We start from the raw sequence: 12,927 nt of genomic DNA, 5'->3' as shown, positions 1-12,927 counted from the left end.
GGTCACTTTCTTGATGGCTGTGGTCACTCTCTTTATGGATGTGGTCTCTCTACTGATATATGTAGTCACGCCCTTGATGGCTGTGGTCACTGTCTTGATGGATGTGGTCACTGTCTTGATGGCTGTGTGGTCACTTTCTTGATTGATATGGTCACTCTCTTGATATATGTGGTCACTCTCTGGATTAATATGGTCACTCTCTGGATGTGGTCACTGTCTTGATGGCTGTGGTCACTGTTTTGATGGCTGTGGTCACTGTCTTGATGGATGTGGTCACTGTCTTGATGGATGTGGTCACTGTCTTGATGGCTGTGGTCACGGTCTTGATGGGTGTGGTCACTCTTTTGATGGGTGTGGTCACTTTTGATGGATGTGGTCACTCTCTGGATGTCTGTGGTCACTCTCTTGATGGATGTGGTCACTCTCTCTTGATGGCTGTGGTCACTCTCTCTTGATATATGTGGTCACTGTCTTGATGGGTGTGGTCACTCTCTGGATGTCTGTGGTCACTCTCTGGATGTCTGTGGTCACTCTCTGGATGTCTGTGGTCACTCTCTGGATGTCTGTGGTCACTCTCTGGATGTCTGTGGTCACTCTCTTGATGTCTGTGGTCACTCTCTTGATGGATGTGGTCACTTTCTTGATGGCTGTGGTCACTCTCTTGATGTCTGTGGTCACTCTCTTGATGTCTGTGGTCACTCTCTTGATATACGTGGTCACTCTCTTGATGGATGTGGTCACTCTTGAAGAATGTGTTCACTCTCTTCATATATGTGGTCACTCTCTTTATGACTGTGCTCTTGATGGATGTGGTCACTCTGCTGGTGCACTACATATGCTTTATTATTATTATTTAGTAGGTATTATTATAATGTTTTCTGCTTTCCCAGGTGCTGAAGTGGGTGGAGGAAGCGATCCAGGCGTCCAAGGTCCATCTATTGTCCACGGATCACGAGTCGTCAGGGGAGAGACAGTGGGAGATACCATTTGACCCAAGCCTTAAAGAGGTGACCATCTCTCTGAGCGGCCCCGAGCCCCTTATTGAGGTCACCGACCCCACTGGTGAGTCCCTTCCCCGATTCTCATTCGTGGCTTGTCTATCTTAACAGTTGAACAAAAATGCATCAAGACCTGCTTGTGTGAATAAATCCTTAGGGCTGAGGGAGGGACGATGGCAGGAATTTCTCTTTCTGATCCCTTTTCTGTATTTTATTATCCACGCTTTTCTTATCATAGTTACTTTAGAAACATAACAGTGACATTTCCTGATTGGAGGCTTCCCCCAGGGCTCCATGTTCCCGTCTGGCCTCTCCTGCTGTAATCTTCATTGTGTACTTGGCGGCTATCACTGCACAGAGACAGAACTGACCCCTAATTTCTCTCCTGGCAGGAAAAGTGCTCTCCGTTAGCCAGGGGCTGGAGGAGCTGCTCAGGATCCCTAATTCAGCTCTTGTGTTGGGACTGAAGCCGACTGTGTCTGGAATATGGGTCATTAAGGTAACGTACCCTCCACTGTGTTCCCTTGCGTGTTGCCCCCGCGCGAGAGCTCAAGAGGTCCCCATACAAGCAGGGCTAAAACAGTTGTATAGGTCATCATTACTTTATAATTTGTGTTACGTGTTTCAATTTTGCACTATTTTGTTAAGATCTCTGCTCGCTTGCAGCTGATAAAAACATGCTGTCTTTACCTCCCCTCCAGAGGTAGTCCTGCTCACACAGATGAGATCTTGTTACAATGTATCCAGTCTTGTTACAATCTATCTAGTCCGGACAGTCCTGTGAGACACATGAGCAACAAAATATTCTGTCCTCATAGTTTGGTACAATGTGTCAGTGTGTTAGGGTACAGAAGATTGTCTAGACAGAACATAAATGTATCCGCTGAGAGCAGAATGAGGTCAGGACAAAGATTTACAACCTGTTCAGCTGAACCGACCATGAAGAAATCAGGGATCTCTATGATGGCCATATGTCTCTGGTCAGCTTTAGACTAGGTCTACACGACGACAATAAGTCTTGCGACAGATAGGGCACAACTACACTGCAACATTTGTCGCGTGACATTTTGTCGCACCAATGTCGCTAGACAATCTTTCTAATGATAGTCTAAGGTGTCGCAATGCGACATGCTGCTTCTGCGACGCGACAGTCGCAGTTGCAGCATGTCGCAGTGCGACACCATAGACTATCATTAGAAAGATTGTCACGCGACATTGGTGCGACAAAATGTCACGCGACAAATGTCGTCGTGTAGACCTAGCCTTACTGCCCTGCTCATGGAAATGACCTCAGAGAAATGAGCACCTTTTTTCAAAAACATTGTCCCACATTTACCAATGTGATTTCTTTGTCATAAAATGCCCCAAAATTTGGTACATTTCTGGTGCATAATATCACACCGATTTTACACCTAATTAATAATAATCCATTGCGCCTTGACTGATGAGGGGATGTGGTTTAACAGCAAAGTGGAGGTGGAGTAGCAGAAAGGGTGTGGCTGAAGATGTGACAAATTTCACTTTTTGAGGCACAATTTTGACACAAAGGAAACCATAAATGTATCATCCAGTATGACACTATGATAAAATATGTTGAAACTTTTCACACCATTTTATGTATATTCAGCAGTTTTAGTACTAAATATAAAGAAAAGTCAGCTTAAAGGGAACCTGTCACGTTGAACATGGTGTTTGAGCTGACAGCAGCATGTTATAGAGAAGGAGGTGCTGAGCAGATTGATATATCATTTTGCAGGATCAGATTCAGTATTAGGGTGGTTTCACATCTGCGTTCTGGATTCTCTTATAGCTTTCCGTTATAACATGGTTATAACGGAAAATAACGGAATCCATAAGACGGAAGTCAAAACGGAAGACTTTAGAGGCATTCAGTTTTGATCCGTCTTAATAGAAGTCTATGGGGAAGCATAACGGATCCGTCTGGGTCCCGTTATGCAAGACAGAAAACAAAGTCCTGTCGACAGGACTTTTTTCTCAGTTCTGCATAACAGAAACCAGGCGGATCTGTTATGCTTCCCCATAGACTTCTATTAAGATGGAAAGCAAAACGGAATGCCTTTTAAAGGCTTCCGTTTTGCATTCCGTCATAATACAAGTCTATGGGCAGCATAACGGATCCGTCCTTCCGTCTTATGGATTCCGTTATTTTCCGTTATAACCATTTTATAACGGAATCTAGAACGCAGATGTGAACCCACCATAAGTTGTATTTTATTAATTAGAATTCCTGCTCATTCTGGGCTTTGAAGTCCATGAGGCGGTCCTATCAGTGACTGACAGCTATCTCTGAATACCGAGCAATAGAGGGTAGGCTGTCAATCAACGATAGGACCGCTCTTCGTGATTTCAAAGCCCAGAATGAGTAGGAATTTAAATGAATAAAATACAACTGAATCTTTACCTACAAAAACTATACATCAATCTGCTCAGCTCCTCCTGCTCTATAACATTGCATTTTCATGGGAATCTGTCGCCATGATCTTGGACTATTATCTACAGTAATACATAGTTGTACTGCACATAAGGAGTCCAGATCACAATTTTTTATTTTCCTGCCTCCCCCCAGTTACTTTGCTGTCAGGGTTTATATCTGCACTATAAAACACAGTCTGGACTTTGCTAGCATAATAGAGAGGACTCATAAGCGCATGCACAGCAGTCCTGACAATGTCTTTTAATGCAGATCTGAGTGCTGACAGCGGTTGAACAGAGGGCAGTAGAAAAATAAAAAATAGTAATCTACTGTTCATGAGGCACATTTACTAACAGACTTGCGACTATTTTAGCTGTTATATAGTCGCTATTCTCCAAAATTTAGTCGCGTGGCTGTTTTTACGCTGTATCTGATAGTGGGACCGATGCTCAATGTCAGTCGGCAGCTTGGAAAGCCGCCAAAATTGTATCTTGCCTAGGAAGTAAAGCTAATTTGCTGGAGGAAGCGTGAACGCTTCATTTACAACTAACGTCATGTAAATCACCCTTTTCATATTCTGAATAGTCCATTAAAAGAACATTCGCTTTGAAATTAGCGCTTATTAGGTAATCATTCATCTAACCCAATTTTATATTAGATTAGATTTGGGCATGATTTTTATTTAATCCAAGAATTTACAATATTTTCAGTATATAATGTTGTTCCTCCCCCCGCTGATTCTAGACTGGGGGCTGTGGAAGGTGCGAGGATCTCCTCCCTCCCGGCCGCTCCTTTGATGTCTGGAATAGCTTCAGCTTGTGACTTAGTTTATTGTTACTTGGTTTTGTTCCATTTCTCTCTGTCACTTCCCCCCAAACATTGCGAGAAGGAGCTCGTTACCCTAATGAAGCTGCACAGCGGACAGGCTTGCGTCATCTACCTCACACAGACGCGCCGAGTCTTCCCCTCATTTACCCCTCGTGCCCTTCTTCTCATTCTCTGCACTTTTTTGTTTTGCAGTTTACTTTGATTTCCTTCGTTCTGATCATTCCCGTTGATCTGCCATGTTTCTCCCTTGCTGCAATTTGTTTGCACGGCGGGAACGTAGCAGATGGGACTGATTTGGAATTTCAAGGGAAGCTTTGTTCAGATTACGACACACAGTGGACTAATAAAGTTATTCAGAACATGTTGTCTCTGAATATTTCAGTTTTTGCCTTTAAATATGAAATTACAATAATCCGGGCTCAGTGTGACACTATGGGGCACATTTACCAATCCTGGCCTAAACATAGACAGTCTGGGTGCAATCTTGTTAGTAAATTTGCCTTTAATATCCTTTTTGTATCATATGTTTTGGAAAGAGGGGTAAATAAGGGCACATTCACACATGACATGAGAATACGCCACAATAGCCTACAACAGTAAACTGATTTTTAGTGGCAGAATTTTCTACAGTAAATCTGCTGCGTGAGAATATCCCCCAGTAGGTGGCCAGTGGTTGCTGTTCCTGTACAGATGCAGGTTCAGCTTTTGAAGGAGCTGTAATTCACCAGTTTCAACAGGCTGGTCACTTATATCTTTCCATATGTGTTGCAGATCGGCAGCAGCGGGCGTCACACAGTCAGGGTCACTGGGGTCAGCACCTTGGATTTCCGTGCTGCTTTCTCCACCACAGCCATTGTAGACCCTCTGAAAGTCATTGAGCGGCCAATAAGAGGTAATGAAAATCAGGTCCTACAGACATATCATGTATAGTGCACCTCTGTGCAGGCCTAGTGCATGGTGCAGTACAAGGCGGTAATAAAAACGTAATATAAGTACAGAGAAAACCATACAATACAAGACTATACAAAGAAGACAGTGAGCCCAGTGCGACTGTAATTATCTATCAACAAGCAGAATAGTGAGCGCAGCTCTGGAGTATAATACAGGATGTAACTCAGGATCAGTACAGGATAAGTAATGTATGTACATAGTGACTGCTCCAGCAGAATAGCAAGTGCCGCTCTGGAGTATAATACATGATAGATTGCAGAATCTGAGAACTGGAAAGGCTTTTCGTCAACATTAAATGGGACAAAATATATCTCACTGTGATCCTAAGATGCAAACTTCATGTCATGAAGAATATTAACTGTTTTATTTACCCAATTACACTCATTACCTGGTAAGTAGTACCATTAGGCTAGCCCTGTATACAGAACTATTTCCTCTGCATGACGTAGTTTTCCTTGTATTAGACGCCTGTTTTATGTATTATTTCCTGCTTCATCTATTTTTCAGGAATCCCCATCTCAGCCCTCATTAACTGCTCGGGCCTCACTCCTCCGGGACATGTGAACCATCTGGACCTGCTGCGAGTGTCCGGAGAATCCTACTTCTCTCTTCCGGCAGAACGTTTACCATACAAGCGCAGCAAACAGCTATGGACGGTGCCTCTATTCCAGTCGCCCAAGGGAAGTTTCTTCATGAAAGTCAATGGAACCGACCACAATGGGTACAAGTTCCAGAGGCTCTCCAATGTGGCGTACACCAGCATCATACCGGGTGAGCCCCAAACACCAAGAAAACCTATTAAATTGGACCTGCTCCCTTACATATACAGGTGAAACTTGAAAAATTAGAATATCATGCAAAAGTCCATTTATTTCAGTAATGCAAATTAAAAGGAATTGCATTAATGCAGCTTTAAATTTGAATTTTGTGAAATGGTTGAATATTCTCGGCTCAAAGTGTCACACTCTAGTCGGCTAATTAATCCATACCCCCCTGAGCAAAGGGGACCTCAAAATTGAGACTTTGGGGTTTCATAAGCTGTAAGCCATAATCATCCAAATTATAACAAATAAAGGCTTGAAATATCTCGCTTTGCATCTAATGAGTCTCATATGTTAGTTTCACCTTTTAAGTTGCATTACTGAAATAAATAAACTTTGCACAATATTCTAATTTTTCAAGTTTCACCTGTAGATCATCCCACAAATAGAACTGTTGGCCAAACTACTAGAAAACCATAATCCATCGCAGAAATCCGAGACTGGCCCATGGGTGTCTGTTACGGTTTTACATTTTGCAGGGGCCTCATCCATGTGCAAACACCTACCACAGGTTCCAGCGGTGTTAATATGGAAACTGTGCCTAAAAGAGACATACGTCCATCCACGGCTGTATGGATGGACAGCAGCATGGATTACCATTGAGAACCATGTGGACTCCACGTGGATTTTGGTGCAGAAATAGTCACAAAATCCGCTGTGTGTACAAGCCCTAGTAACGACAGTCTGGGGGTTCATATATTTAATTTCTGCCTTTTTTCCTTTATTTAGATTATGACTTGGAAATTCTTCCCTTCTTTGCAGATGTTCCTGCAGTGACAATGGCGCCACTTATCCAGGGCTACCACCAGAGGGCGCTCACCATTACGTGCTTAGTTCTTAGTGACATTCCATTCAGAGTGCGGTTCTCCAGGGATGGGGAGAGGCTCGGCGAAGAGCTGCTCTTCGCGTAAGTATAATTTCTTATTAGTGAGGACATTGGGGTTCATTTATCTTTGTATCAGTGTTTGCATGCCAGAAAACTGGAGAGATTGCATCTGAAAAATATGACTTACAAAACATGAGTCATGTTTACATTCCATTCCATTACACCGCCTTGTAGTGCAGCATGACACTCTGGCTGTTTCTACCTTACATGTTTGCTAATGTTGCTGTGAAGGCTGGATCCATGCAAGCCAAGTTTGTCCGATTAAACTTTTCACAAGCCCATAGCAGCTGATATGTACGTCTTGGGCTTCTTCTCGCTTGATACATGGCTCCCAATGTACAGTGCATCTGGACAACCAGTGGTTTTCATAATTTGCTGTGAGACTGATTTACCTGCATGGGTTTTGTAACCATTAGGGAATCGAGCAACGCCACCTTTGAGATCACATCTGCATCCGCTCGCCATGAAGGCATTTACCAGTGTACAGCCATCAGTAATGCAGGGGCAGGATTTGCTCAGACCCAAGTGTCCATTGCAGGTAAGCAGAGAAGAATATTATTGCTTCTGTCTGGCACTGTGCAGCATGATCTTACTAGTTAATGAATGTAATTCCAGAACTGCAGTGAAGACTTACCCACACAGAGCAGTAATAGAGAGGTGGCAAGTGGCGTTCTAACTGCACATGAATAGAAACCTCAGTGACAACACCCAGAACTTATGCAATGTCAGCCTTTAGTAGTTGTCACCCAGTAACTGTCACTTCTGTGTAAGGGATCATGCACACGACCGTTGCCTGTTTTGCTTTCAGCAAATTGTGGATCTGCAAAACACGGATACAGGCCGCTGTGCATTCCGGATTTTGCGGAATGGAACGTCCGGGTCATAATACAACAGTCCTATCCTTGTCCGGAATGCGGACAAGTATAGGACATATTCTATATTTTTGAAGATGCCACGGAATTGACAAACGGATGCAAACAGTACACAGTGTGTGAGAACGGGTCTGCATCTGACCTGCAAAAGATGCGAATCGGACAAAAGATACGTTTGTGTGCATGAGCCCTAAGAAACAGTAGAATCTATATATATAAAGAAGGACGTATATATGTATGTTCCTCGAAAACTCAAAAACGCAACCATCTTTTTTAACGAAACTTAGTATACACATCCCTTGCTACCTGGAAAGAAATCTTGTGGGGGTCTCAGCTCTCTAGGACGTACCATTCCTGAGATATTCCCCAAAAATTTCCTGCATTAGCCAATACAAGCCTGCAAGTTTTTCTCTTCATAGCCCAACTTCCATACAAACGGTCACATGACCCTTATCAGCCAATAGAAGCTTGCAGGCCCTTAGTCTCCACATACACACAGTTTTACTCCAGGTTTCCATAACAACACAGCCATTTTTCTTCACTACTGTAAGTCAGCTTTAGGCTAGGGCTACACGACGACATGTGTGATGCGACAATAAGTCGCACGACACATAGGGCACAACTACACTGCTACATGTGTCGCGCGACATTGATGTCGCACGACAATTTTTATAATGATAGTCTATGGTGACATGCTGTGACTGCAATGCGACAGTCGCAGAAAAAACCATCATGGATGGATTTTTTGAAACTATTGTGTCGCAGTATGTCACATGTCGCAGTGCGACACCATAGCCTATGATTATAAAAATTGTTGCGACAAAATGTCGCACGACACATGTCGTTGTGTAGCCCTAGCATTAAAGGGGCAGGGTGCTGTGAAGGTCACTGTTAAAAGGGCGTTCACTGTGGATGTTACTGTTAAGCGGGCAGGCTGCTGTGGAGGTCGCTGTTAAAGGGCGGACACTGTGGAGGTCACTGTTAAAAGGGCGTTCACTGTGGATGTTACTGTTAAGCGGGCAGGCTGCTGTGGAGGTCACTGTTACGGCAGCAGGGCACTGTGGGGTCACTGTTAAGGCAGCAGGGTACTGTGGAGGTCACTGTTAAGGCAGCGGGGTACTGTGGAGCAGTGATGGCCAGTTCGCCGTGTTCGCCGACGAACACATGTGATCTGCCATCTTCACTCCCAAGTCCGGCGATGCAGAGGTAAGTCCTTACCTGTGCCTCAACCGCGAGCCGCTCTGAAACACATGCGGTCACCGGGAGCAGGCAGTTCCGAGAACAGCCTTCATCGGACGAACACTGCGAACTGGCCATCACTGCTCCACAGTACCCCGCTGCCTTAACAGTGACCCCACAGTACCCTACTGCCTTAACAGTGAGGTCACTGTTAAGGGGGCGGGCCCCTGAGGAGGTCACTGTCAAGGAAGTGGGGTGCTGTGAAACTCACTGTTAAAGGGGCGGGCTGCTGTGAAGGTCAAAGTTAAGTAGATGGGCTGCTGTGGAGGTCCCATTTTAAAGTGGCGGGGCACTGTGGGGGGTCAGTGTTAAGGGGTGGGGGACTGTGGAGGTCACTGTTAAAGGGGCGGGGTGCTGTAGAGGTTACTGTTATGGGGGATACTGTCGATATCTTTTAACGACACACACAAACATTAAATGGAATAGATGAAATATACCCATGAGAAGCCGTGTCCTTCGGCTAGTATACTATAAAGAGGACTAAATATATTTAGCTGTAAGGTCTATATTATATTTCATAGGTTGATTACGGGTAGTTTACGTTACTGGTATTTCTCAATGTTTTTAACTGCAGATCCCCCTCCAACGATCTCGCTCCACCCTAACATCACAGTGTCAGTCGGTGACTTGGCAGTCCTCTCCTGCCAGATCCTTGGAGATGTCCGTTTCAACCTCACCTGGCAGCACCATGGAAAAGCACTGAAAGAAGGACGGTTATGGATCCTGCCAAACTCATCCTTACAGATTCAGAATGTGCAGCCTGGTGATGCAGGGCATTACCAGTGCACTGCCAGGAACAACCATGGCTCCACCATTGCCAGCGTTTGGCTTGCTGTCCAAGGTAATCTCCTGTCATTGAGACTGTTAGGGTGCATTCATTCAACATACAAAGGATCCCTCAGGAGGCTGCGACGCTATATTTTATATGCTATACGGTTCAATGATCCTAAGACCTTAGCGTGTCTTTTGCAGCCTCTCTGACTAGTAATTTTAAAAGCTTAATCTTTATTATTCACTTCTTAAAAGGACATATAAATCTTGGGAACTAACTTAAAATTCCTCAGGGAGATCAGGGTTTGGGATCCATCTCCTTTTTATTGTATATTGCGTGTTATTTGTTCAGATTGAAACTGTCAGGGCGGTATAGCAGGTCGCCCCTCGAGTTTCTTAACTCTGCGATTATACTGTATCTCACACTATCTAAATGTAAATTCCCACTTAGGGGTCCCTACCTCTAATTCCCTGAACTAAAATCGAATCCTGCATCCCTACATGTTTCGCCATATATTTCGGCGTCTTCAGGGGATGACGTGCAGGTTTAGCTTGGGGGGGGGGGGGGGATGGGCGGTAAATGGGCTTTAAACCCTCGGTTTCTGCGGGCGGGACTTGTTCGTCCAATCACGGTATGTTCTACAGATGATGGACTCCATTCCGACCAATCCATTCTCAAGTATAGGCGCTCTCTTACCTCGTCATTCGGCCCATACTGGTGACATCATCGAGGTATTGCATATACCTCGATGATGTCACCAGTATGGGCCGAATGACGAGGTAAGAGAGCGCCTATACTTGAGACTGGATTGGTCGGAATGGAGTCCATCATCTGTAGAACATACCGTGATTGGACGAACAAGTCCCGCCCGCAGAAACCGAGGGTTTAAAGCCCATTTACCGCCCATCCCCCCCCCCCCCAAGCTAAACCTGCACGTCATCCCCTGAAGACGCCGAAATATATGGCGAAACATGTAGGGATGCAGGATTCGATTTTAGTTCAGGGAATTAGAGGTAGGGACCCCTAAGTGGGAATTTACATTTAGATAGTGTGAGATACAGTATAATCGCAGAGTTAAGAGACTCGAGGGGCGAACTGCTATACCGCCCTGACAGTTTCAATCTGAATAAATAACACGCAATATACAATAAAAAGGAGATGGATCCCAAACCCTGATCTCCCTGAGGAATTTTAAGTTAGTTCCCAAGATTTATATGTCCTTTTAAGAAGTGAATAATAAAGATTAAGCTTTTAAAATTACTAGTCAGAGAGGCTGCAAAAGACACGCTAAGGTCTTAGGATCATTGAACCTGTTGGGGTGTATTCACACAGTACAACCAAGTTTATTGTAATGATTACCTCCAAGCAAAACGGCAACATTTAATCATGGCGTGAAACACAATTTGACCAGAATATGTGTATGCACCCTTAGGTTGGCAGTAAATGTAATGCAACTTTATTTTAATTAAAGGTCTTTTTCATTGTGGAATGAAAAGTTCTGCTTCTTTTGAGTACGTCTGGACTCACATTTTCTAAGTGTGCTTGTAACACGGTGCTGAACCTATGCTTGCTGTTTATTTTGCAACTTTTTGCCTGGCTATAAGGAGTAACATGCATGCAGTTATCAGGGCAGACAGCAGATGTAACCAATTTAAGAAAAAGATGGATTTATTAATAGATGCACTCTACTTAATAAATATGGCTCATTTGAGACGGTCTATAATTCCAAACATGAAATTTGCATGAAAATTTGTGCAAATCTGCTTAAAACACTATGGTGTAAACTGCTTAGTAAACATAAGTCTTTCTGTTTAAGTTTGTTGCTTGCTTGTCACTGAATGGAAACACTCACTACATTTACTCCAAAATTTTGTGCTTACAACATAGTGCACGTCTTAAGTAAATTTGGCACAAATCTCTTACATCTCTTTTTCGCCAGGCCCCATTATCTTTACACTGAAACTTAAATGCATGTCTAAAACATATAATAAATGTGCCCCATATTTTTGAAGAGAATTCTGGTGCATTCTGCTTAGTAAATCTTCCCCAGTGTTCTTGCCGCATTGTGTCACCATAGAAAATCGATTGCATTTGGTTGAATCTGTCTTTGTCCTCCAGAGCCTCCCCATATACAGATTGAATCAAGCTCCACTCAGTTGTCTTATGGAGGAGAAGTCAGGATTCGCTGCGATGTTTCTGGGTTCCCTGAGCCCCAAATATCTTGGAAACATGGGGACATCTTCCTGAACAATTACGGCAAGTAAGTGTCGCAGAAGAGTGTCAGGCACCGGTGGGAGTATGGTGATGGGGTGCTCATAATACATATTGTGCAAGGCCAAGCTTCACGCGGCGGGGTGTCTCCACATGGAGGTGCAGAAGCATTTTGGGTGGAGATGTCCTTCTTAATATATATAGATGTTATTGCCTGGGCAGGATTTTACAGGTGAATTTACACATGGTGTCAAAACGATCTACAAAATCTGCATTTAACGTAAATTCTGCTTGCTTTCTTTTGCTGCAGAATTGCTTTTGCGCGTTTTGCAATGCACTGTAATGTGAAATTCACAAATTCGTTCACAAGACCGTGTGAAGCCCGTGCCCGTGCTATGGACCGCAAATTGCGGTCTGCAATGCACGGGCACATTCCGTGGGGCAGGCGCATGGGGATTGCAGACCCATTCACTTGAATGGGTCCGCGATCCCTCCGTTCCAGAAAAAGATAGAGCATATTCTCTCTTTTTGTGGTGCGGAGGCATGGACTGGAACCCCAGAAAGCACTCCGTAGTGTTCCGTTCCATGCTTCCGTTCCGCATCTCCGGATTTGCGGACCCATTGAAATGAATGCGTCCGCATCCGTGATGCAGAATGACAACGGAATGGTGCCCGTGTATTGCGGATCTGCAAATGCGTCCGCAATACTGGAACGGGACACCAACGGTCGTGTGAACGAGCCCTTAGGCTACATGCACACGAACAAATATGTTTTGCGGTCTGCAAATTGCGGATCCGCAAAAAGAAACGGGTACCATCCGTTTTTTTTTGTGGATCCATTGTAACAATGCCTAAAACGGACAAAAATAGGACACGTTCTATTTTTTTTGCGGGGCTACGGAATGGACATACTGA

General features: G+C 44.2%; 1 protein-coding gene across 2 annotated transcripts in view; it reads left to right on the top strand.

The window, feature by feature from the left end:
* Positions 1 to 12,927, top strand: part of HMCN2 (hemicentin 2) — a 112,111-nt gene that overhangs the window by 21,674 nt on the left and 77,510 nt on the right. For both annotated transcript variants that reach the window (XM_040406461.1, XM_040406462.1), the window contains exons 5-12: positions 891 to 1,062; positions 1,391 to 1,497; positions 5,032 to 5,152; positions 5,719 to 5,982; positions 6,795 to 6,939; positions 7,335 to 7,456; positions 9,604 to 9,870; positions 11,920 to 12,061. In XM_040406461.1, coding sequence (XP_040262395.1) covers positions 891 to 1,062; positions 1,391 to 1,497; positions 5,032 to 5,152; positions 5,719 to 5,982; positions 6,795 to 6,939; positions 7,335 to 7,456; positions 9,604 to 9,870; positions 11,920 to 12,061 — 1,340 coding nt within the window. The remainder of the gene's footprint in view (positions 1 to 890; positions 1,063 to 1,390; positions 1,498 to 5,031; positions 5,153 to 5,718; positions 5,983 to 6,794; positions 6,940 to 7,334; positions 7,457 to 9,603; positions 9,871 to 11,919; positions 12,062 to 12,927) is intronic.

The sequence above is a fragment of the Bufo bufo genome, chromosome 8 (genome assembly GCF_905171765.1).
Source record: "Bufo bufo chromosome 8, aBufBuf1.1, whole genome shotgun sequence".
In the NCBI taxonomy this organism is placed as follows: domain Eukaryota; kingdom Metazoa; phylum Chordata; class Amphibia; order Anura; family Bufonidae; genus Bufo; species Bufo bufo.
Note: the sequence above shows the minus strand (reverse complement) of the source record. Positions and strands in the feature narration are given on the sequence as shown.